This window comes from Rhodnius prolixus, unplaced genomic scaffold, assembly GCF_049639745.1.
Source record: "Rhodnius prolixus isolate KJV_2025 unplaced genomic scaffold, Rpr scaffold_12, whole genome shotgun sequence".
Classification (NCBI taxonomy): Eukaryota; Metazoa; Arthropoda; class Insecta; order Hemiptera; family Reduviidae; genus Rhodnius; species Rhodnius prolixus.
Genome location: NW_027411635.1, coordinates 6303777 through 6328157, shown reverse-complemented (window position 1 = coordinate 6328157; position 24381 = coordinate 6303777). Strand labels below are relative to the sequence as shown.

Genomic DNA, 24381 nt, shown 5'->3' with positions numbered 1-24381 from the left:
CGAAGCAGCTTCAATGCCTCTTTCGAACTACTCGCAAACCTTTTCCTTCCAATCCAGGAAAAAGCAGACTTGCCAGACAGACTGAACCACTGTTTGGACTGTTTAAGTATTTAAAGGTCAAATTTATGAACAAATTAAATTTTTTTTTTTTTTTTTTGGCGCATCGACTGCTGAGGTCATTAGCGCCCCTAATCATTTTAATCTTCTCTCATCTTTTATCCACTCGAGCTGGGTCGGCACGCGTCACCTTCGGGCTTCCACATACTGCACCTTGCTGAGCAAGGTAGGGTGGAGCCCAGGTATATTGGAGTATATATCCCACTCATCCCCTCTTGTCAATCGATCCAGTCGACGAGGGGGAAAGTGGGACATATTCGTGCCTTCCCCTATTTACATTAACTTAAGATATTAACGCAAGACCAAAAGTGTTTTATTACCGAATATAAATAAACCTAATCTACCATAAGGAGGCTATTTTCCTTAGAACTATGGTAATGTGCAGTACTTTTAACAAATTTTCCTGCACATTCTAAAATAAACTTAGTCTAAAATTAACCTAGAGGGGTTGAAATACTTTTATAAAATTTCTTTCAACCCCGGACTGTGATCTATCCTAAACATTCATACAACTTTCTTACTAATAAATACATTCACGCTTAAAATACATTCACGCCAATAAATACATTCACGCCAATAAATACATTCACGCCAATAAATACATTCACGCTAATAAATACATTCACGCCAATAAATACATTCACACCACATTTCACACAAGGGGAAAGTACTCGAAATTCCTTTCCCCTTTAAAAGAACTAAACTATAAACTAACCTAAATGCTAACCTAAATTTTACAATATAAATTAATATGTCTTAAATATGTAAATAGCCTCCTTATGTAAGGAGAACCCTCTTCAAGAATAGCGCACTTGTCATGTGGCAGGCCTGCTCTTTCTCTTTGGCTACGCAGTGCCTGACACCCTTCCAACACGTGCGACACTGTCAGCCTTTCTCGACATCGGGGGCACCTCGGCCTTCTTTCGGCAATGAGGAGGTACCCATGTGACACACGTGTATGTCCAATCCTTAGCCTTGTCAAAATCACAGATTCGTGTCGCGGGTAGTTCTCGACTGTAGCGTTCCAAACACGTGGTTTAATTTCTTTTAATTTTTCGTTTGTGCGATCCCACTGCCCTTGCCATTTATTTCTTATTAGAAGATTAAATTGTTATAAAGATATGCTCTGCTGAGAATTGCCAAAAGTTACACGGGATGAATGACTTCAAAATGGAGAAAATTTTCGGTTTGCGAAAAGAAGGTATCTTCTTTTGACAATTCGTGCATCGCTTAGACTGAAACATTCTCCAAATTCCTTCATATTTGGTTGAGATCAAACTTCAAGCGATACTAGTACATCAAGCAATAATGTCTATTATTCAAATCAAAGTGCCTAAATTGTAACATTTTGCGTACGCCTAACAAAAATTATATATTTTTGTTAACTGCATTATATTGCAAGTGGGCAATTGTTATTAGAAGAAAATATTATTAGACGTTCGCCTCTTACGCGCTAAAAAAAAGTTTGTACTAAGCAACATTATTTCAAAATGAAATGAATTGTAACAAATAAAATAAAATCTTAATACATAATATTGTTACTAACTGCCGTTAAGTTGTAGTGGCCACTTGGTTCCTTAAATAACTTCTTATATAATATGTAGCACAAGCGCTGAAATTTAGATTATCCCCGGCACAAACAATTGGTAAAAACAAAATGTTCAAATCTAAAAAGTACGTTACTAGTATGTAAATATCTTGATTAATATAGCAGCATAACACATGTTTTCGCAGATTATCAGAATAAATTTAGCTGAAAGTATGGATGAAAGGCAATTTTCAATAACTGCAGTATAATTTAATAAGAATTATTGCTAGGAGTGAAATGGGCCGCTTACAGCTAAAAGAACAAGTAGTTACAGTAGCTTGCCCTGGCCTCGTTGGTTCTGATTTGCAAGTGTGAGGACCAGTTTATCAGTAATAACTTTTTAAATTTTTACAGCACAAACGCCGAAATTTGGTAGATTGCCGTTACAAGATTTTTTTTTTTAATTCTGTTTAAATTAACCACTTAAATAAATAAATAACCCAGCCCCAAAAGTGAAATAAACGATTTCCTTATAAAGAATTTATTTCACACTGACAAAATACAAATTATATTGCGGTTCTAAATAACATTTATAGCTATAACTATTTCTAAAAGTTTTAGTGCTCCTTTAATCCGGGTTTTTATCCTCCACCTATTTGACAAGTTTGTTTGATTGACGTTACATTTTAAATTTACACCTGGTAAATCCAGAATACTACAAATTAAGTTTATGTATAAAGAACGATATAATTTTACTGTACAAATTTACAAAAAGTCCATATTTATATATATATATTTTTTCTTTTTTTTAAAAAAAGAAAACGCACTTGTTTCGAAATGTTCACAAACCCATTATGCAAATTTGGCGAAACTGGGGAATTTTTTGTCGTTTTTTTTTCTTTAGAAAATTACTTACAGTCTTGCATTAGCCTGTAATTTAAAAATGCACCAAGACAAGTAATTTACAGATGGTGATTCTAAAATGAATATCTTTTAATTTAAATTTTGATGATGCAGTTTTAACTTTTTATTTTAGTATATTATTACTAGAAGGGACAGAAACTAACTTTAAACTTTTCAAGAATTCCCTCCTTGAGGTTCTCGTTAGGCGGTCATTCCCTTGAGAGTTTCTTCTCTCATTCTTCGCCTTAATGCTGGCACGTCTTCTTCAATCCGTACCAATGTTCGTATCCTCTGCAGACAAAAATACAAATAAAAATCAACATAAATACCCACAAAAATGCACTAATGAAAGCACGGGAAGTGTTTGGTAGTTGTTGAAAGATGATATCACTCGGGAGTTTCAGCAAGATTCAGTTACTGTGCCGCGAGGTCAATCTCAGGTTATCTAACTATTTTACTATTGTAAATTGAGATAAGCAAGAGTGTATTTTTGCCTGACAGACGTACTTTTTCTGGATGATCTGCCGGCTAATTTAGGAGAAAATTTATGAAATTCATTTTTAGTAATCGTATTTGCTATTGTAACTTAGGAACTTTGAAAGTTCTAACCTATGTTACTTGTATAAATGAGAAAGTACTGGACTAGTTGATAGATACGAATAGTCAAAAAAGAAAAACTTATTCTTTAGTTAGTTTTAGAATAAGAAATTTACCGTGTTAAAATCACCAGGCGTCTTGAACCACAAGTAGACCATATATCCTGGTATGCAGAGCATTGAAGAAAGCGCTGTCAGCCAGCCAATAGCGTGGCTCCACCAAGGGTACTCATAGTCTAAGTACTTGATTGGCGTCCATTGTACCAAGTTAAACACAAAAGTTCCCTAAAAAACAAATTTTTAAATTACACTTAACGGTCTTTGGTTAAACAGACGTATTTCAGCCTTCCAACACACTGTAGAAGCACGTCGAAACTAAAAATATGATAATATAAAAGCACTCTAATAAAAATGTTATAAAAGTAATTAAGAGAATTGGACTCAGTTTAATTCAAAATTCAAAATTTTCAGCTTAAAAGTAGAAATAGTTAATTTTTTATCATACACCTCATTAATTTCCGCAAAATTAAAAAAAAAAAAAGCAGTAACAACAGATTAATTACATTTGTAGAAAGTACACCATTGATTATTTTTAATTAGGAACATTAATGAATCAATTCTAACTAGTGAAGATCAAACGGAAGAAAGAAAACCTACTATACAGATGACCGGAGTGGCGAACACCCAGCAGAACTTCCAGCCTGCCCAAGGGTAGTATCCGATCATCTCCTTAATACCGTCATAGAATCTGTTCACACCAAACGCCCACGAGATGGCAATACATTCAAAGAAGATCAAGAAAAGAAGGCAAAATCCGCTAACAGCGTATGAGTCAAGTATTTGAAATACATACATGCCTCCCTAGAACAAAATCAAAATATTAGTTTAAAGATTTTTTTTTTTGCTTAAATAATATAAGTACAACAAAATAAGAAGATGAATAAAAATAAAAAGGAAAAAAAAGAATAGAATAGTTTTACCTGAGAAATACAAGAAAATCCGACAAAGTAGGAAAGTATGCACACAATACCAATGAATATTTCTTTTCTTCGTCGGAGAAGTTGAGGCCATTCGTCCACCATTGCTGTGATGAACCCTTCCATCGTACAGAACTGCAGAAAATCAGTCCTTTCAAATATTAATGTCTTATATTTATTTTTTACATATTGAAACAAAGTACTTCTTATTTCGTTTTTCTTAAAGTAATTTTTTTCTCTTGAAGAAGAAATGCTTTTTGTTACAAGCACCCACATTGTGGGACTTCCCGCATAGGGCTACCCACCAAAACACCAACCCATCTTCAGAACTCTTGCCGAGTAATAATAAGCTGGGTTTAAATGAATGATGTGGACGGTTCTCAAACTAAAAAAATAAATAAATAAAATAAGCTAATATGTTTATATACTGGACTCCCGAGTACAAAATCAGCTGGCTGCTCTTAGATTTTCTCTTCCTATGGTGCGTTTTAAATTGAGCTTTAAAGCTCACATCGAGTAGTGAGAAAGTAAAACAAAAATACGAATACAAACAACTGCAATAATTAGAATTATGGCACAATTACTTCACAATAATCAGTTGTTTTATCTAATCTAATAATTATCTAATTAGAAACTAATAATAATAAAAATATATAAACATATGAACATAAAATGTACTACAACGAAACAAAATAGAATAATAATAATTATTTAACACCGCCTAGCGTAGCTATAGATGTGATTAAAACTGTCCGGTAGGACAGTTGTATAAGGGTTGACCGTCAAAAACTGCACGAAAAAGCGTAACGTTGAAAAACACCCAACTTTGACAATTTTTTTCTCTTTTACTATAAAAGATAAAATTCCCAAATTTTCTTTAAATTATAGGGCAAAGCCTCCTTTATAACTGTAATATTTTTGCAACAACCCAGATCTAATAGGTTACGAGGAAAAAGTTGCCGAAAATGAGCAAACACGGCTTTTTCAAAAAATGTTCTTGTTCTTCTTCTTGTTGTTACCTTTTTTGTAAACAGAGTAGCGCCTAATATACTTTCATTTCTAAGTTCTTAAATTTGAGAGGGTTCATTCTCTAAAACCCTCTTGGTGCGACGTTGCTATTTACTACACCTATTACTAGTATACGGCATTGACATATTTATGGTAGATTAACTCAAATGTGCAGCTGCAATGTCGAGATTTATGTGTTATTGACTTACTTTATTAGAAGGACTGCCGGCGAAAAAGCATTTGAACTTGGTCTCCTATGATGATTATTATTAATAAATAATTTATATTAAAACAAAAGCAAATTGATATCACCTGGCTGTCAAGTCCAATGAAGAGAAGCATGATAAAGAATAAACAAGACCAAAGCGGAGATCCGGGCAACTGCAGTACGGCCGAAGGATACGCCAAGAACGCCAATCCAGGACCTGAAATAATAAACTTTCCTGAGCATTTATTTTTAGCCTGTCTTGCTGCCTGAAGAGCGCGCATTACACAAAATGTCTAATTAAGAAATGAAACAACAATAACAAAAAAAAAAATCTCATACATGTATGTAAGTAAAAAATAAAAATAAGTTGCCTGAGTAAATTTCATACTTCTTTTACAAAATATCCATTTTAACGCTATGTACACGAAAAATAACACCTTTGAATAATTTCCTTCTTTCAAAGATGGACACACTGCCACAATTTATATATTTGTCAACGTTGGGAAATATGCTTCAGCTCTTCTTCTATTGGAGTGATTTTAGAGCTGTTTGACCAGTCACAACATCGCATGAAAGTGACAAGTAAAAAAATTCATTGTTAACAAAATTCTACTAAATATACATAGTATATTTTTAACTCACCAGAAGCTGCAACCTCTCCAACTGGTTTCTGCTGTTCGTGAGCCATAAATCCAACTACAGAGAATATGACAAAACCAGCAAACATGCTCGTGCCGGAATTTACACAGCACACAATTAGTGCGTCTCTAGAAAAGTAATACATTGGAATTAGTTTATTAACGACATATTCGAGATGTATTAAATGTTTTATCCATTTATGGGAGTAGTTTTAAATCAAATTAAACAGTTTTAATTTCACTGTGAAAAAATAACCAGATGTGAACGCTTACATGTCTTTCTTCTACCACAATTTATTTACGTAATAACATTTTCTTGTAATTTAGAAATAGTAATTAAAAAATATTTGACTCCAATATTATATCACAGTAAAAGGGTATGGTAGAAGGAAGCGATACATCACAGCTCCTTCAGTACTCTATTAACATCAATGTTACTTAAGAAAAAGTTTTAAACAGAGATAATACACCTAATCATACAATATGACCAAGTCCAAATGAAATCCTCCCAAACAGAAAATTACAGAAAACACGAATGATTATGCAGGTGTTAGAACCGTAGAATGTACTAACACGGAACTTTGAAAAAGAGCTTAACTTTAACCACTCAACAGATTTTGGCTCTTTGCAAATCTAAAGTTTGCTGCCCTTCCCCAAAAACCAGTGATCTGAACTTACTTGCTCTTAATATTATTCTCAACATTTTGACTCATTCATTTTCTTCAAAATTGACACCTTATAGAGAAGCCAAAAATTTGACACTATCTCATTACTTCCACTTACCAAGTAGTTAGAAGCTTCCTTCTAATGAATGATTCCGGTTTAACATATGGTCCTAACACCAATTAAAAAGTAACAAATTTTCACAAACCTTGGGTCTATAGATATCTCTTAAATCTCTTTTCTCGAAACTTTGTTTTAAGGAAGTTCTGGGAAAGAGTAGGGTAGGTAAAGGCTTCCCTGTACAATTCAGAATGCACGGAATTACAAGCAAAAATATATCTAGTACATTTTAGAAAATATTAAAAATCTTTTTAAAATAAGGAGTTTGAACATTCAAATTTGTAAGAGTGAGACACCTTCACAGCACACTTTTTGCAATACAATATACAATAAAGCTCAGTACCGAAAATTTGAATAATCTTCAGACTTGCTTTTCGTAGAGGAGTTAGTAAAAAAAACATGATGCTTATTGAAATAAATTCTATGCTCTAACTGATATGAGTTTTAAATAAAATTGAAAAAAAAAACGTACTTGTAAACATTGTTCGTGAACTTATTGTAACTGCCCAATGCTACTAGCGTACCCAGACCGAGACCATATGAGAAAAAGATCTGTGTGACTGCATCTATCCATACCTGCAAGTAAAAGTTATTCATAATAATAATATAAATAAAGAAATAAGACTTTTTAATGGTTGCATTCAAGTTATTCTGTATCTAGTGTCATATTTTGTGATAGTAATAAATGAATATGACTACTGAGCAATTTTTTAAATTGTTAGTATAAATAGAAAGTTTATACATAGTCAATGATAAAAATAAGGCACACTGCAGTCGTAGTTCAACGCCAAACTATTTTTGTATTTGCGCTACTACTTATTCTACTTATTTTGCTTTTATCTATTGTAATATCTTCTTTTTTTTAGTGGGTGCTTAATTTTTATTCCTATTATTAACAAATTACGCAGGTTCGGCGAAGCTTTAACCTGTCGTGTTCAAAAATACACACATTTTCACAAAAATAAGAGAAACAGATTCTATAAATACCTGAGAATCATTTAGTTTAGAGAGGTTCGGACTTATGTAGAAGTATATTCCTTCGGCAGCACCTGGTAAAGTTATTCCTCGGATCAGTAGAACTGTCAGAAGGAAGTATGGAAACAAGGCAGTGAAGTATACAACCTGCAACAACAATACAATACATTTAAGGTTTCTTTTTGAATGAAAATTAATTATTTTTAGTTACTTGGACGTTCCTGAGTCTTCAATTGAAAAATTTAACCTTTCTTTAAGGTTGCAGTTGTATCCAAAATAACTACGGATTACCTCTACATTTTCCACTTACATCACTCTAATAACTTCCACGGAAAGTTTTTTTTAATAGTTCTATTTTTTCGGCAGTAGTGCTCCAAATGTTCTGTACATGGGGCATCAATTAGTTCAATTAGTTATACTTGTTTCACTTGCTTGTCCTCCAGAACAAGACAGATTAATTATGTCAGTTAGCAACTGATCTTTCACAATATAAATGATACTTCTGATCCCCTCACACAGGCCACAGGTGCCATCATCATCAACATAATTACTGGCGCTACAGCCAACTAATTAGCCTTGGCCTCCTCAATGCTCTTCCACCAGTTCTCTCAATTCATTGCGGCAGACTTCCAATTCCTGTTGCCAAGCATGCTTCTAGCAGCATCTCTCAGCCCTTCCAACATATCATACCATAAAGTTATGGAGGGAAGGGTAGACCGCGTAAGAAGAGTGGGACGTCTCCATCTTAAGGTGCCGCTTTATACTTATTATAATAGATATTAAGTTTACCAGTAATAAATCAACATTTTTAAAATGATTTAAGGCGCGTCAACATCTGAGGTTATTGGCGCCTGGAGCTTTTTTCAGTGCACTGCCGGCCTCGGGACAGTTTTTCTCATTACAAACAACACTGTCCATCACTGGACAATGAACTATAAGAAGCTCCTAGAAAGAGAAAATCTAAGTCAGCAGCTGGATTCGAACCCGGGACCTCCGTGTGGGAATCCAATAAGCTAACCACATAGTAAATCCCTTCTCTTTCATTGTTGATAAACACTTTTTAAGACAAGGTTATGCCGATTCGAGTGTGTACACAAACAAAAGTAGGACTCTCTTCAACATGTAGGACTCTCTTCACTTTCAGGTATTGGATGGGCATCGGTGGCGTTTGTTTTGTATCCATAAAAGCAGTATAGTTAATAATATACGTACACATCTTGTAATATCTTTTGCTAATGAACTGATTCTTTCTTGCTGGCATAAACTTCACGGTCTCTGTATAGAAACCATTAACCATCAGCCAAGCATTGGATGCCTCTTTGACGACAAAAGGAAGGTAAAGTTCGTTGCCATGTTTTCCTTTTGGCGATTATAATTACTACATTCCGAGCAGTAGGATTTGGCTGGCCTCAAAATGTTACAAATTTAGTGGAGTATTGTTAGTACCTGCTGCACGGACCATTCAACATAACAACATAGTAGTATCTTTTTAGACCGTCAACTATATTATTATGCAGAATTGTTGTACTGACAACGCATTCTTCTCCATAATTTCTTGGCATTCCTGTGATAACGGAGTGCTCAGTAATTTTGTCTTTATGTTACTTTCCAGTTATCTATATTAGTTAGCTATTCCAGCTAACGAATAGCGCTGTAATCACATTGGTGATTAATTGCCTTTACTGCACTTCTAAAGTTTAAGGAATGCATTAAAGCATCAATTATTAAACAGGTACTAATAAATCAGATATCTAATGAAATTATGTTATTAATTATTTATAATAAAGACCTGTGTTTAAGTTAATACTTTATGAATGTACCAAACTCTTACTGTACAAGATATTTCTTTTACTATCAATATCTGTCTATCTAGTTAATTGTAAATTGTATATTTGTATGAACCTTTCCTGTCCATTTGACGCCCTTCCAAATGCAGAAGTAGCACATTACCCAGACCAGTAACAAAGTACCCGCAAGCTCCCACCGAATGTTGCCCATGTGCTGTACTCCTGATGAGATTTGCAGAACTCGCCTCCTAGAATTGCATTAATTGAATAAATACCAATTAATAAGCGTTCATTATTATTATTTACAACAATATTAAATAAAATTTCCTTATTAATTAAGTTATATTACAATTAACTCAAACACTGAAAGTTTTCTGTAACCTTGAGCATTTACCCTACAAATAGTGCCTATCTCAGTCACTTAAAACTTTTCATTTCACTCATTTTTCTGAGAGTTAAAAGCTGCAGTTCTAAATCATTTAAAAACAAACCACTCAGCGATAATATGGCAGATATATTCTATGCAGGCCCTCTCAATTTTCTTTTACGTACTTTGCAAGAAAATAACAATTATTCCCAATTTACCCTTTCATTATTGGTACAGGAAACAATACATTAAGCATGAAAAATCTTTTATTTTTAAAGTTATTATTGAAAACAATTTTTATTGCATAATTTGATACTTCAATAAATGCCTACGGAGGAAAAATTAGCAAAAAAAACTTAAACTTTTTTCCCAATTTCTAAGGCTTTAATTGAGTTAGGAAGCATGATCGCACCTACATTTATTAGAAATTGTTTTACTCAGAATCATAATTTCAATAATAATGATAGTTCTTAAAGAAGAAGATCTTGAGTCATTATGTATATAAACTATTATTATTCAAGAAACATACTGAGGTAGTCAACAAAATAGTGCACACATTAAATGAATTTTTTACTTACTCCCAGAATTCCTTGACGGGATCGGTTAAGTCTTTGACGGTGACATTCATATTGTTTATAGAACAATAGGTTGTGAAATCAGTTTCATTAATGTAACGTTTCCAGCAGTTAAGCGTATTTCTCTCGTATGTATTCACACAATACTTAGTATTCCAATAGTTATTGCAAGTCCTCCAAGGTACATCTTTAAAGTTAAATTAAATAATATTAAATTATTGGTGAGATGTGGCAACGAAAAAAGAAAAGATTGAAAATATAAAGTACTTTATGAAATGAATAAAACAAAGATTAAGTATACATGTGCTACGGCAGCCGAACGATTGAAGCACGGCCTGCTCAAGTGTATTGGTTTGTTTAATCTAATCTGATACTGAAAGAAATATAAGTAAAGTATTCAGCTACCCGACTCTGTCCAAGACTCTTAATCAGTAGTTGGACGTAAAGCCCGACTGAACAAAATGCATTACTTATGAGAAATATAGAAGTACTGAATAAAATTATCTGTAGAAATGGTGTGCATCGAATGTAAGTTGCTTAGAGCGTCTTTAAAATAATTTGTTCAGATCTAATAATGTACTGAAGGAGGACAGTAGATGTGAAATCTCTAATAATGCAGGTTGTTGGGAATGTATGATGTTTAAAAAGTTAAAATCGATTAAACGTTTGAAAGTTTGTTTGTATCCACTCTGAAATTAATAGCGTTTGGATATATTTTTTGTATAATGTATAGTTAATAATTCAATTATTTTTTTTGGTACCACGAAGTTTCTTTAAGTAATGAATTCGATATAACCTGCCTTAACTCCTTTTCCATACCAAAATTCTTAACCTGCTTAAATAAACAATGGTAGTGAATAAGTGCATAGTTGTTCGAGAGAGCAAGGTCAAAGCCAAAAACAGCGTGTGGTAGAAAATTCCAACTGACTAATTTTGTGAGGCTGTCTGAAGCAAAGCGCGTGGTCTTGCATTATCTTGCTGCAGAAAAAATTTCGTTTGTTTCTGCTCTATAAGGCGTACTTTTGGGCTAGATTGTGCTAAATAGAGTTCAGATGTAAAAGCAAGCCCATCTAGGCTAACTCGAAATGGGTAATTTAAAATATGCAAAGACGTTTGTTGCACCCCGAAAAGACAAAGACTTTTAAATGGAAAGGTATAGATCCTCAACTTTAGACAAGAACCAGAAGTGGTAAGTCAAACTGAAAAAGAAAGGCAACAGTTGGAAAAAAAATTATTTTTTTTTTTCAGATGATTTGGTCAAAATAGAATCTTTTGTTAGATTCCTTGTTAGGAACATTAAACAACGCATTTGCTTTTCAGGGTCATCTTATATAATTCTTATTGTACCAAATCATTTTTGTAAAGGTTGTGACACGGAAATTCACTCTTTCACTGAGTGGATTGTGAGGAAATCAGAATCAGGATGCTGCTAGAGTTTATTTTTTGGAGTCCAACAATGTGAATTTTACTCTTTGTCCTAGCTAATTATGGGGAATTTAATGCGTGAGTTATGTGCGTGAAGTTAAAAGTAATAACTAGTAAGAATATATCACGTCGCAAGTAAATGTGTTATACAAACAAATGTTCTGGATTGAGTCCTCCGGTACCACTTTGTTACTTGATTTCCTGCTCAACGGGCCCACTTATCTTGCGGACTATGTAAGTATTGATAGTGTAAACCAAAAGAAGAGTATCCTCGTTATAAGTGTAGAATTTCTGGCGATAATTGGTTAAAACTGGAAAGCATTTTCATCCGATCTTAATTGCCGATATATATAATTAAATTCACCATAACAGATTAACTTCAAAACATATTTAAACAATTCTGTGTTCTCTTCATTCTTCAAAATAAAATGATGCGCTTAAACCCGGCGAAGCCATTTTTAAACTGGAAATTAAAGAGGCATGCAGTCTTGTTCGCATGTGTTGCAATTTGATACTGACTTTGTTACCAAAATACCTGCACTGTAAGCGGTACCCACCGCTTTTGGCTGTGAAATAAGGATTAGGGTCAAAATTTCTATTTCTAAATTCAGGCTTTATCAGAAATTATACAAACCGTATCTTAGAGACATGAAGAAATAGAAGATAGCCCACGCCAGGATTACGATGTAGTAAATGTTCATCCAACATGACATCACAGCCGCTGCATAACCTATTCCTAAATAAAAACAAAAATAAACCTCTTTCAGAGATGTTTTAATAAGCTAATTATTAGATGCTTTATTAAAAAATAAAATAAAAAAATGTTTACAGGATAATTTGAAACAAACTTAGCTAAATTAGAATGTATTGTTAAGCTGTTAGTCTATTTTGAGACTTGGAAATCTCTTGGAAATATTATCTTACTGAATGGAAAACAAGATCGTCCAAGACTAAGATACTGAGGGACATGTTTCTACATCTGAATGAATCCAATCGTCTTGCCTATTAGACTTATGATCAAGATGTTTGATTAATTTTTGTATCTGTAAATTATTTGGTTGTAATCAAACATCCTAATAAATTAATGTGCACTTTCGAGATTGTATTGAAAGTTATAACAATTGAATTAAGACAACCATTCTCAGATTGGTTATTGCTGCAGCCAACACTATTGGTGTCCAACTAAATGACACTAAACATTGATAAATCAAGTAATCACCTTCCATACAAATGGGTAACCATTTCTTTTCCCAAATATTTATTTCAGGAAACCAAACTTAATCAGTTATCTCTGAGTTCACTTCTCTCTTCGACTAAATCTCGCATGGATGTTTGCAGCTTCTAAACTACTGAGAGAACAAATTTTATTGTCACTACGCGCTACGAAACTTTACTGTAGTGAACCAATTACAATGAATTTCGCTTAAAATCAGTAGCTATACGGATTTTTCGCGTTACTGGACGCTATTTTGGTTATAATATTACTGGTTTATGCTATTTCCTGAGGTAATTGTTGAGCTTGGCTATTGGAAATCTGCGTGCCATTGTGGAATTTTAATTCCAATTAGTGTGGTTGATGTAACTTTCTATCTTAAGTTCTAAATATTTTCAAGCAATTCAGGTAATAATAATTCTTACATATAGCAATGTGCACACACTAAATTGAGTTGAAAATGAGGTCAGCAGTACAGTGCTAGATAATATCTTTGTTTTAACACGCATGTTTATTGTATCCCTGACCGGTTTCGGACCTTCATCCATCAACAGAGGTAGATTATCAGTTTAGTATAGAGATTTCGACTTCACTTACGTTACTGTCTCACACTATACGAGTACTTGCTGACTCAGTCAGGAGTATGTGTATACATTGTCCATTCAGCAGAATTCATTAAAATTCATTCATTCAGAATTCATTAAAATAAATAAAACAAATATATGAAATTAAAACTGTGCCTCATTACACTAATCATCTTATCTATTTTTTTCAAAATTACTGCAACATGAACTAGTAATGTGAAACTTAAAAATTACTTGAAAAATAAATATTATAAAACTAAATGTTGGGTGTAAACCAAATACAAATAAACGAACTGCTATCAATGATACAAAACAATCAAGTTGTCATGGTTTTTATCAAATTACAGTCCACTAATATTTTTATTTTTAATTTAATCAAGCGTAATTTAATTTATAATAGTTATTTTGAGTGATAAAATTACAGTTTTTACAGGGCACCAGAAAACTAGAGCAATTCTCTCATTTCTGTTCGCATGCAAAGTAGCTCATATCACTGAGCGCAAAATTATTCTGAAACTGAAGAATTTAATATATATAGCTATCAAACATTTTTGAAGAATATTTTAATAAATAATTTTCAAAATGCGATGATTTTAATTCATCCTAGCGTACCAAACATCAACATTTTTTTACACTACCTTTAAATATTGGAGAGATCTTGAATACACCCAGTCCACCGATGGTCAACATCTGACCCAGTGCTAGCTCCAGGAAGAACATGGGGATGCCAGCCATGAGCAAGGTGAGGAAGTACGGAATAAGAAAGGCACCACCGCCATTCTTGTAACATAAGTAGGGAAACCTGCGTGGAATTGTTAATATTGTTATTAGAAAATATATTTTAAAAAACAAGTGTGAATGCTTCTCTTAAATAAATAACTTTAAACGTTTTTAAATACTGAGACAATCTGGTTTGACAAGAGATGAATTAAGACCATTATTGGCCTAAAGTGCTTAAAGATTTTGTTGCCGTACTAAATTATACTTTATATTATTAATTCATAATATAAACAACAATATACGCCATGATAACCGAACGATTAGAGGCGAAGAGCGATGTACGTATTATACTTCAATTGCAGGTCTAAGCCATGTACTTTTTCTTTATTATTAGTATTTTTGTTCGTATAAACAACAATAAAGCGTAAAATTTAATTTAGTTAATAGATAAAAATGTTTATTTTTTTGTACATTTCTCTTTAATGTATTAAAAGTTGTATCGCAACTTTTTTTTAATTTGCTGTAAATGTTCAAATCTTCAAAACAATATAATTTAATAATCTGTAAAGTGTTTGATGACTGTTTGAATGTATATGTTGAACTTAGTCTAATTAAAAGATAAAATGTCAAATGCAGTATAAGTTTGGATAAGAGCCATTACTTAAAATTGCTTGTAACAATGTTTATATGTATGATGTGTAATTGTAAATATTTAGTATGCGAATTTCATGAAGTGCTCATTAAGTGAGGAAAAAAAATTTCAAAACACCCCAAAAATGTCTTAAAGCAAATCCTATAAAACTGAAAATAGACAAATAAAAATACTTTCTTACGTGGAGTACAGTATATTTAACATTTTTAGTAGTGATAGACGTTCCAGTAAATTATAAACAATTATCCTTACATTTGTATGAGTAAATATCAAATTTTTTGTATTAGATTTTGTTTTTTATTGTCGAAAATACAAGGGTTTCTTTGTGTCAAGATATAAATTTAGGTAAGGCAACAAATCTGGGAGAAAAAAATGTGAATGTTGAATACGCGAAGTGCACATTTCTGAGCACATCTTTAAATTCAACGTTATTTAGCTTTAATTGTAGACGATGAAAAGTAAAAAGTAAGGAACTGAGTAAAAATAAAGATTAAACTAAACTTAACCAAAGTTCTGTTGGTGTATCAATATGGAATCACCCTGAACTATTGAATTTCTACAATTGCATACCTAAAATATATCATATCCACGAAGGTTATTGTAAACAGACAGAAAGCGGAATCACGTTTAATAGCTTTTGTGAATTTAATGCACATATTAGCGCACAAAATAAATAATGTCTATTACTTTCAAGCGGTACTTTACGTCAAGTATCGATCAATTGACATGGACATAGGCGGACATACTTTGCTATTCATTCCCCCCAAAGTATTACATTAAATTAATTCCAATTCCAAGACTAGGAATCAAACTCAGAATCTTAGTATACTTTAACTTTGCGTTTCACGCCTGTATTGAAGTTGAGTAAAAGCAATTTTAAACAAAATTAGATAGTTATAGAAGGGAATGGACTTGCAATTCTGTGAATGAAAATAAATTTCGGCGAATATACTCAAGTAAATACTTCTTTATCGGACTCTATGGCCATTTCAGTATGTTAATTTCAGTTATAGCATTCATTACCACTCACGCTGGCATACAATTAAAGAACACTTATTTTACTAGTTCTAAATTAGATTATAGCAAAGAAAACAATGTTTTTCTTTTTACCTCCAAACATTGCCAAGTCCTATGGCAAGTCCAACAACAGATAATATAAAATCAAGTTTATTTGTCCAGGAACCTCTTTCTGGCAGCTGGCTGTCTTCGGCTAGCTCTAATTCAAGTTTTGGCGCTGTCGAGTCTCGTGCCTCGTCTTCACACTTCTCTTCTCTCATGGTCATTCCAACTGGTTAATGGCAAACAGCCTTATTTCTAGTCCCGGCAGCCAACCGCCTTTCAGTTCCTGCTTCCTCGCCACCTCTGCAGCCAAGTCGATTCTGCAAACAGTCCAACGATTAGTTTATCACTTTTGGTTGTTGTTGTTGTTGTAGATTTAAACGTTTTATGGGCAGTGGGTACAAAATAAACCGAATGCTTTCAAGAAATAATAATAATAATTATTATTATGGATCCTATTGTCAGCACTTATGAATGAATTAGTCCATGTAGGATGAGCTGAAGATGCCTGATGGTTGGCTCAACCCAATTCTTACTATTAACAGTTATTATCGGCTCACCCTTGCATTATTTCTTAGTAATATAGAACTAGTTACTTAGGTAGAATAGAAATTAGATAGTAAATTATCAAGAAGCTCAGATAGTTAGAAAAAAGTTTAGATTTAATTTAAAACCAGCAATAAATTTAAGAAACGAGTTTTAGAAAATAAATAAGGGCGAAGAATAAGAAATCAGTGAGAAGTAGAGACAAGGATAACAGATGAGTTTGACCAAAAACCACCAGTGAGTTGAGAAATAACATACAGGAAACTCACGCAACCCTTAATCATACAGGTTTTCAATAAGATCTCTTCGAATTCTTTTGGACACAAGTAGAAGAGGAAGAAAAGACATGAAGTTGACGGAAATGAAAACACTTTCCAAAAATCGTAGACATTTAATTTGGGATTTTTCAGTACACAGTACGATCTTTCTTAACGAAATCCCTCAGCAAACCATTTGGTACCAAAATTACTTTAAGTTGGCTGTTCCAAACATAGGCGCATCCAGCAGGTTATGTTATGGAGTCAACGCCACGAAATTGTATGAAAAAAAAATTGAAGTTTTCGTATAATATGCTGCAAAAAAAAAAAATGTAAATAGAACATAGTCTATACACATGATTAAGACAACTCTAGCTCTAAGAATAGAAAATGGCTTAAACCTCCTACATCCATGCAGAGCAATGAATCCATCTGTTGCCTGCATTCTAAGTAGGTTGTAAGTTGCGATTGGATTAGATTCAGTGAGGATTGGCCGTTCAGCCTATTCCAAAGCGACCCAGCAATTTGTTGTGAAAGCCTCAAGATGGAGTATTCCTCCAGTTTGATTAGACAGTAGTTCTCAACCTGTGGCCCGCAAGAACTAAAAGATGGTCCGCGAAACACTTAAAATTTTTAAAATAATAATATATTTATTTGACATGCGGCCACGTGTGCGGCGACGGCGCGGTGAGTGGGACGTCGAGCGAGCTTGGAGCGCCTAAAAAACAAGTCCAGGAGTCGACTAAAAGCAGATGATGATATACGTGTAGCTTTGAGCAATCTCATCAATCCTAGGATTACCCATCTTGTTAAGAAAATGCAAAAGCTCAAAAAGCACAGTTAATATAACTGAAAACATAATCACAATGTAATTTGAAGTTTATTTTTAAAATCTAAAAGTAGTTTATTGTGATATTGAACCTGTAGTCCCTGATAACAACAAAAATATTAAAATAGTCCCTGGTCATAAAAATGTTGGGAACCACTGGATTAGACTAGGTAGAGTCTGGAGGCAGACTTCTGCGTTATTAAACAGATTGTATTAAATTGTAGTGCAGACGAACTAGAAATAAATTGTAAAATAAAGTAAAATAAGCAAATATTCTTAGCAGCGCCTCTCAAATATAAATTGTGCTAGATAACTCTGCGGATATTATCGACTACAAACAATCTTTGTTTAATCTTTAACTTAAAACCTCCAGTTAGAATCTGTAATAATTCCTTTTTCACAAAATCCTAGAACCAATCAGATCCTTTTTCGTAAACAAATGCTTCATTTTACAAATGACAGTTAAAAGATTTATTTATTGTTTATTGTTTTTTGAGTAATACATCTCGTAACAAGAGTTAGGCACAGTATAGGCAAATAAAATTTTCAACTAAATTAATAATAATAATCTGTTCGATATATGTATAAAATACAAATAAATTACCAAATGTAATTAATAAAAATTAAATGACTGTTGATATACTATAAAAATCAATGCAATATGACAGAGTAATAAAATTATATCTATGTTCAGATAGACATTTTTTATTTTTAATAATACATTACAGATAGATTAAAATAGTTATCCCATCCTCAGAATATGTTAATAAAAAGTAGTTACTTTCTAAGATATAAAGATATAAAATAGGAAACAAAAAATAATTAACTACGAAACTATCCGTATTTTATATTAACACAGGGAGATTATTCATTTAATAGGAAACTTCTAAGTGCAGTGGCGCCACAGAAATAGTTATATATCAAATTGGCCTGGACTAAGAACTCAATGAACAAATCATTTTTCTAATAAATTTATAAGACGGGACATATCCATATTTAGGTTTTCAGTTAACTGATTTTTAAGTGGCGCAAAAGGTGGATCACTCAAAAATAAAGTGAAAGATTGAGTCAGGCCTACGCAGAGTACAAATAACAGTAGAATCAAAATTGTATTTAGTACCTTTGATGCAAATACTTGCTTTATTTAGATTTGCAAGTTTTAGTTGGATAATAATTCAAGAATTAGATATATTATATTTAGACTCAAAGTAAAAATTCACTAAAATTATCCAAATAAAGAGGTAATTTAATATTTTCATTTATCTTCCATGTTTCACATAAACCTATAATATCGAATTTTATCAATTTATTTTGCAACGTCTAAATCTATATCAAATAAATTACTCAAATACTATGATTTCTATTTACCCCAACTAAATGTCCTGACAATTTCTGAGGAGATCCTTCAAATTCTGGAAAAATACAGGGGTCGTTATCCTTCTTCGGGGTGGTTAGTGTCCTGACCTGTAATATGTAGTTGCTAACTTGGACTTTGCGCAGCTTTCCTGAGTAAAGATAAAAGACAGATAAAAGATAAATTTGAGAAATTTACCAATTTCTTCCATCAAAAAACTAAGCGATGTATCTAATATCAGTTTTTAAGAGGTAAAAATGAGAAGTTTTAATTAATTCGGTTACGATTCGATGTAGTTTTTATTTCTTTTTACTGAAATAATTTATCTGTACCATCACTCTTTTAGTACGATTCTATGTTTCTAACTACAATAAATATTTATAGTAATTTGTAATCTGAGCAAACTTGTCAAAAGAAACTTATTTACCTTGCAACAAATCAATAAATAAGACAAATATAAGTTAGTAATAAATGAAAAAGAACCTCTACCTACAAAGAACATCAAAACAAATACGAGGTCATAATGAAGCCAGATACGAAGCCTGGGAACCAGAGGATATTTTTCTGTGGGTGTTTGGTTTGAGAAAACTATTATAGCATTTATTTTACAGATCTTGTGGACGCCATTTCTAACACCCTTGTGGCTAAACTTGATTATATTTTATAATATTATGGCCTTCAAAGGTGGACAAAACTATTTGGCGTCAATAAGGTAAACTTATAAAGTTGTTTAACTAATTTCGGTTGTCATTTTTTTTTGTATTTTTTAAAAGTTAATTAAACGCCCAGAGCTCTCTAATACACAACAATGTCGAATTATTCATTGCATGGATAGATGTTTTTTAAAAAAGTTCGACTCGTTAATTTTACTAAGCCGTTTGCTTAAGATGGCAGAAGTGAGCGATTATTTCCGATTGTTGAAATATCTCCTTCTTTTTTTTCCAAAGGGTTCTCCACAACTCGTGGTTCCCTTCAGCCATCGCGAGTAAATGCCTTCTTCCAAGCGGCACGATCCTCTGCCTACTCCTCTATCAGACCATATCCCGCCATCATCTCCTTCACTTGGTCCCACCACCCACTTTTGGGTCTTCCTCTCTTCCTGTGGCCATCCACCACGCTGTCCATCAAGGCAATCTCTCTCTGGACACATCCTCCTTACATGTCCATACCATGTGAGTGCCTTAGTCTCTCCAAACTCCAGGACGTTTCTCTCCACTCCCATCCTTTCCATGATATCCACATTCCTCACTTTATCGCGCCTCGAACATCCTGCAGATCTCCTCCAAAAATCCATTTCTACTGCTAGGAGTCTCTCGCGCTGTCTTCTGTTCAAGACCCATGTTTCTGCGGCATACAATAGGATACTTCGAAGAATCGATGTAAAGATTAGCCTCTTGGTTCTGGGTTCAATAGTTCCGCTCAAAATATAGAGGTAATTCGATTATTAGAAAATGGATAATAATGATGGCAAAAGTTTTTTTTTTAAGGTGCTTCAGATGATACATCAAAATCCGCTGTTTTCCTTAGTTAGTAGACACAAAACATAGCACTGTCGTATAGCCAGAGCCCTAGGCTATTCCACTTATGAGGCCCTTTCACCTCCCATCTTCAAGTTTGTAAATTACATGAGAAATAATAAGATACATCACTACTGTGATACATCACTAAAACAGTGTTTTAGTGTTCACTGTTTTTAGAATAGTGTAATTTTAATTTTGCTAACAATTTGAATGTAGGCCCCTCTTGATCTTGAGGCCCTAGGCTGAAGCCTAGTTAGCCTATAGGTAAATCCGGCCTTGCGTACAGGGGACTTTATAATTTTAGTAATTGTAAAGACTTAATTTCAATTAAATTTTCAACAATATTTTAAAAGAGTAAATAAATACAATAAATAAAATATGGTAATCGTTTTCAATTATCGACGCGTGAACCAATTTTCGTGAATGAAGTGTCATTTGATTCAAAAATTTTATGTAGAGATTGCTTTTTTTGGGGGTCTCGATGGTACATTCATTAAGAAGGGAGTTTGCCCCCTCCAATATCTCCAGCAGTAGATAAAGTTCAACTGGTACACAATATCAAATTATAATAAAATTATTGCTTATTCCAATTGTCAAGAAAATCTGCAAACCAGATATGCAACTTTACTTTTAAATTTGTGAACTTTTTGTCGTTTTATCAACCATTATACGTATTTTAACTTACTCGTACTTTAACTTTTGAGACTGTAAGTTTTTTTGTTAGTAGTTGTATAAGGGGTTGATCCTCAAAAAGTGCAAGAAAAAGCTTAACTTTGAAAAACATCCCACTAAAACAATTTTTTCCTCTTCTTTCCTTGATGAATGGGTAGTTTTAAAATGAAAAATAAATGAATTTACTTCTCAAACAAAGCCTTTTTCAAAAACAAATAATGAATAAATAAAAATGAGTGTGCTCTCTATTACAGAGTTTGTAGTTAAAAGTTGTGTAGTTTCTTCATTTAAAGCCATAACTTTACCATCATTAGCACTAGTCAAATCTTTAAACTATTCGTGTAGCAAGCATTTTTATATTTATATACAGGGTGTTCATTTTAAGACGGCTCAAATGCGTTTCATGCTTAAACGGTTGATCTGAGCAACAAATGGTAGAGGAAAAATTTGTTCCCCGTCATCTCTAGTTTCAGAATATGTAACTTGATTTTAGATTCCTGCCCGCATACGCGGCTGACGCGCGACCGAAAGTGAGGGTTTACAGTTGACCCCCATTTTCATATACACACTTTCAAAGAGTATAAAATGTTATGAAAGAAACCGGAAACCGCAATTCGATATCTTTAAAATTAAAGGTGCTAGGCCATTTCAAAATCTGGTATTCATTAATCATATTCCAATTTTTTTAAATTGTTATCAAAGAGAAAGAAGAGCACGCGATAGGTCATTTTAATGTATTTTTTCATCCCCTTTCTACTAAAAATATTGCCAAGGCAGTAAAGCTAGTATTTTTCTTTATATCGGGAAATAAGTCGTTTTCCGAGTGATTTTTCTAAGAAAAATCAAATGTTAAGAGCTTTAGATGTTCTCAAGCATACACAAAATGGCTAAAAATTGATTTTACATCTATTACAAACAAGAAGGTTTAATTACCGAAAACATTGGAAACCTCCTGCCACATATTTAAGTGATCAATATCTTTCATGTAAAGGTTCAAACTTATTCCTTAATTTATCAAATAATGCACTTTACGCAGCTTGGGCAGCATGTACTGTGTCTTCAAAGGTGTCTCCCCAGATACTGAGAGCAGTTGATAACCTCCTGGCTAACCTGGCTTGCGAGCCTGAAACTATAGTTGACGGGCTAGAAATGTTTCCTCTACCATTTTTTTGCTCAGGCTAACCGTTTAAGCATGAAATGCATTTGAGCCGTCTTAAAATGAACACCCTGTATATCAATTTTATTAGTAAATCAGAACTTTACAATCAGAGACTTTACGTAGAAGCCACATAACATGACTCATTACAAGTTGAAATTTTATACTTTATTTGGTTACTACTATTAGACACGACCATAATTTAGCGAGTAAACTGAATTAGACCAAAATAGCGCTAAAGAGAGAGGTTTTTTTTTTTATTTTAATTTTTGAATTTATTTCGAAAATGGCTACGGTTTTCTTAAAAACTGCCTTCTCGATATTTTTTTAGAGAGTTCTGCAACTTATATATGATACATTTTTTCGTGAAAAATTTGATTTCCACAAAAGTGAAAGAAGATTAAACCTTATATTTTTTGGTTTTGGTACTCTCATGGGATTAGAAAGGAAATAAGCGCTCAAAATTTAACTAACCGGAAATAACACTTTTCACTTCCTGTTTTTATTGTTTGTGTGTGTTTGTATAGATGTATAACTTTTTTTAATTAAATCATTTTTATATGAAAAGTGTTTTTTTAAGACAGTTTTTGCGAAAGGTTGGCGTGATACGCTGACCTCTTTTCTGTCATTTCAGGTAAATGAACGGTTTTACAAATTTAATATATGATTTTAGTAACAATTACAACTTTTTTGTATTGAAAATCAGAATTTTGAAAGACATGTGAGTATTTTTAGTGAAAGGATATACGCTGGTGGTTTATTTTTGAACTAATCATCGATAGACGATTCGTGGAAGCGACAATGTTATCGTCTTTCAATTGGTATCTTCGCCGCTTTATCTAACATCCTTCACAAGTTTAGAAATATGTTCGCATAAAACTGGGTTAAATAGTAAATGAAATGTGGAAAAAAAAATTATGATATAAAAAGTATTATTAATGTTCTTTAAACTCAGCATATTTGACCCGAATAAAAACATAAATTTCACTGCCATTGTAACTTCACTTAGAAGTTTACCGCTCCACCCACCAATACGAAATTTACAGGAAAGCCTAAAAATAATTTTCAAGTAAGTAAACTCTTTATTGAACAAAAAGGTACTTCAGTTTGAAAATTGTTCTTTAAATTAGTTTTAAACAATACACTGGACCCACCCTTGACTGTATATACGTACAAAAGATAGGACCCTACAGAAAAAAAGTGACGTTTAAGCAGGAATTAAAACATTCCCTTAACTCAAAAGTATCCTTAATGGTATCCCTCAGAAAATGTTTTGTAAATGTAAGATCTAGATGCATCTGGTTGGTGAGCGCCACGACGACGACGATGATGATGAGATCTAGGGTGCGTTCCACTAAGCGTTCACAACGATCACGCTCACGACCGCGGTTTTGCCCATTTCCACTTGCTTGCGAACGTTACAATCGAAAACCCAAGTGGAATGGTCTATGGGGCCTTTTTAACCGTTCATGTAAATATTACAAATGGTGACCTCAAAAATAAGTCAGAAACTTGAAGAGGTTGTTTTTTTAATTTTAACCCCGTTTATAAGCAGTTATAATAAACTTTATTAATTATTGGTAAAGTTGACTTATATTAAAAATATATATATAATTCAATTTTTATATTACATTTTCGTGGAGTATTTATAAAATTTACGTTAAAATAAAATTAAAATGTCTTTTGTGGCAACAGTAGGATATTTATTAATGCAACGTAATAATGCTTTAGAAAGTTCTTCATCTAGTTCCAATGAAGAGTGGAATGCAATTTTACAAAATCGCAATGGTGAAAAGCGAAAACTTAATCCACGTACTTATTAACTATCAAAGTGCAGTTGGTCCGTTATTCAGTGATTTAGTATGTAAAGGGATAAGTAATTTTTCATTTTATTATTTTTTTAGACTTTCGAGAAACACATTCAATTATTTA

General features: G+C 32.9%; 1 protein-coding gene across 2 annotated transcripts in view; it reads right to left on the bottom strand.

Moving 5' to 3' along the window:
* Positions 1 to 2170: 2170 nt before the first annotated feature.
* The window catches only part of Gat (sodium- and chloride-dependent GABA transporter), a 42407-nt gene continuing 20196 nt past the window's right edge, over positions 2171 to 24381 (bottom strand). The window contains exons 2-15 of one of the 2 annotated variants that reach the window (XM_074143124.1): positions 19116 to 19252; positions 16167 to 16435; positions 14323 to 14486; positions 12522 to 12623; positions 10466 to 10649; positions 9636 to 9768; positions 7746 to 7880; positions 7231 to 7334; positions 5980 to 6104; positions 5442 to 5554; positions 4125 to 4256; positions 3802 to 4005; positions 3262 to 3429; positions 2171 to 2839 (exon numbers count right to left, since the gene is read on the bottom strand). In XM_074143124.1, coding sequence (XP_073999225.1) covers positions 2750 to 2839; positions 3262 to 3429; positions 3802 to 4005; positions 4125 to 4256; positions 5442 to 5554; positions 5980 to 6104; positions 7231 to 7334; positions 7746 to 7880; positions 9636 to 9768; positions 10466 to 10649; positions 12522 to 12623; positions 14323 to 14486; positions 16167 to 16339 — 1827 coding nt within the window. In that variant the 5' untranslated portion in view covers positions 16340 to 16435; positions 19116 to 19252 and the 3' untranslated portion in view covers positions 2171 to 2749. The remainder of the gene's footprint in view (positions 2840 to 3261; positions 3430 to 3801; positions 4006 to 4124; positions 4257 to 5441; positions 5555 to 5979; positions 6105 to 7230; positions 7335 to 7745; positions 7881 to 9635; positions 9769 to 10465; positions 10650 to 12521; positions 12624 to 14322; positions 14487 to 16166; positions 16436 to 19115; positions 19253 to 24381) is intronic. The other variant, XM_074143122.1, reaches the window with a different exon arrangement.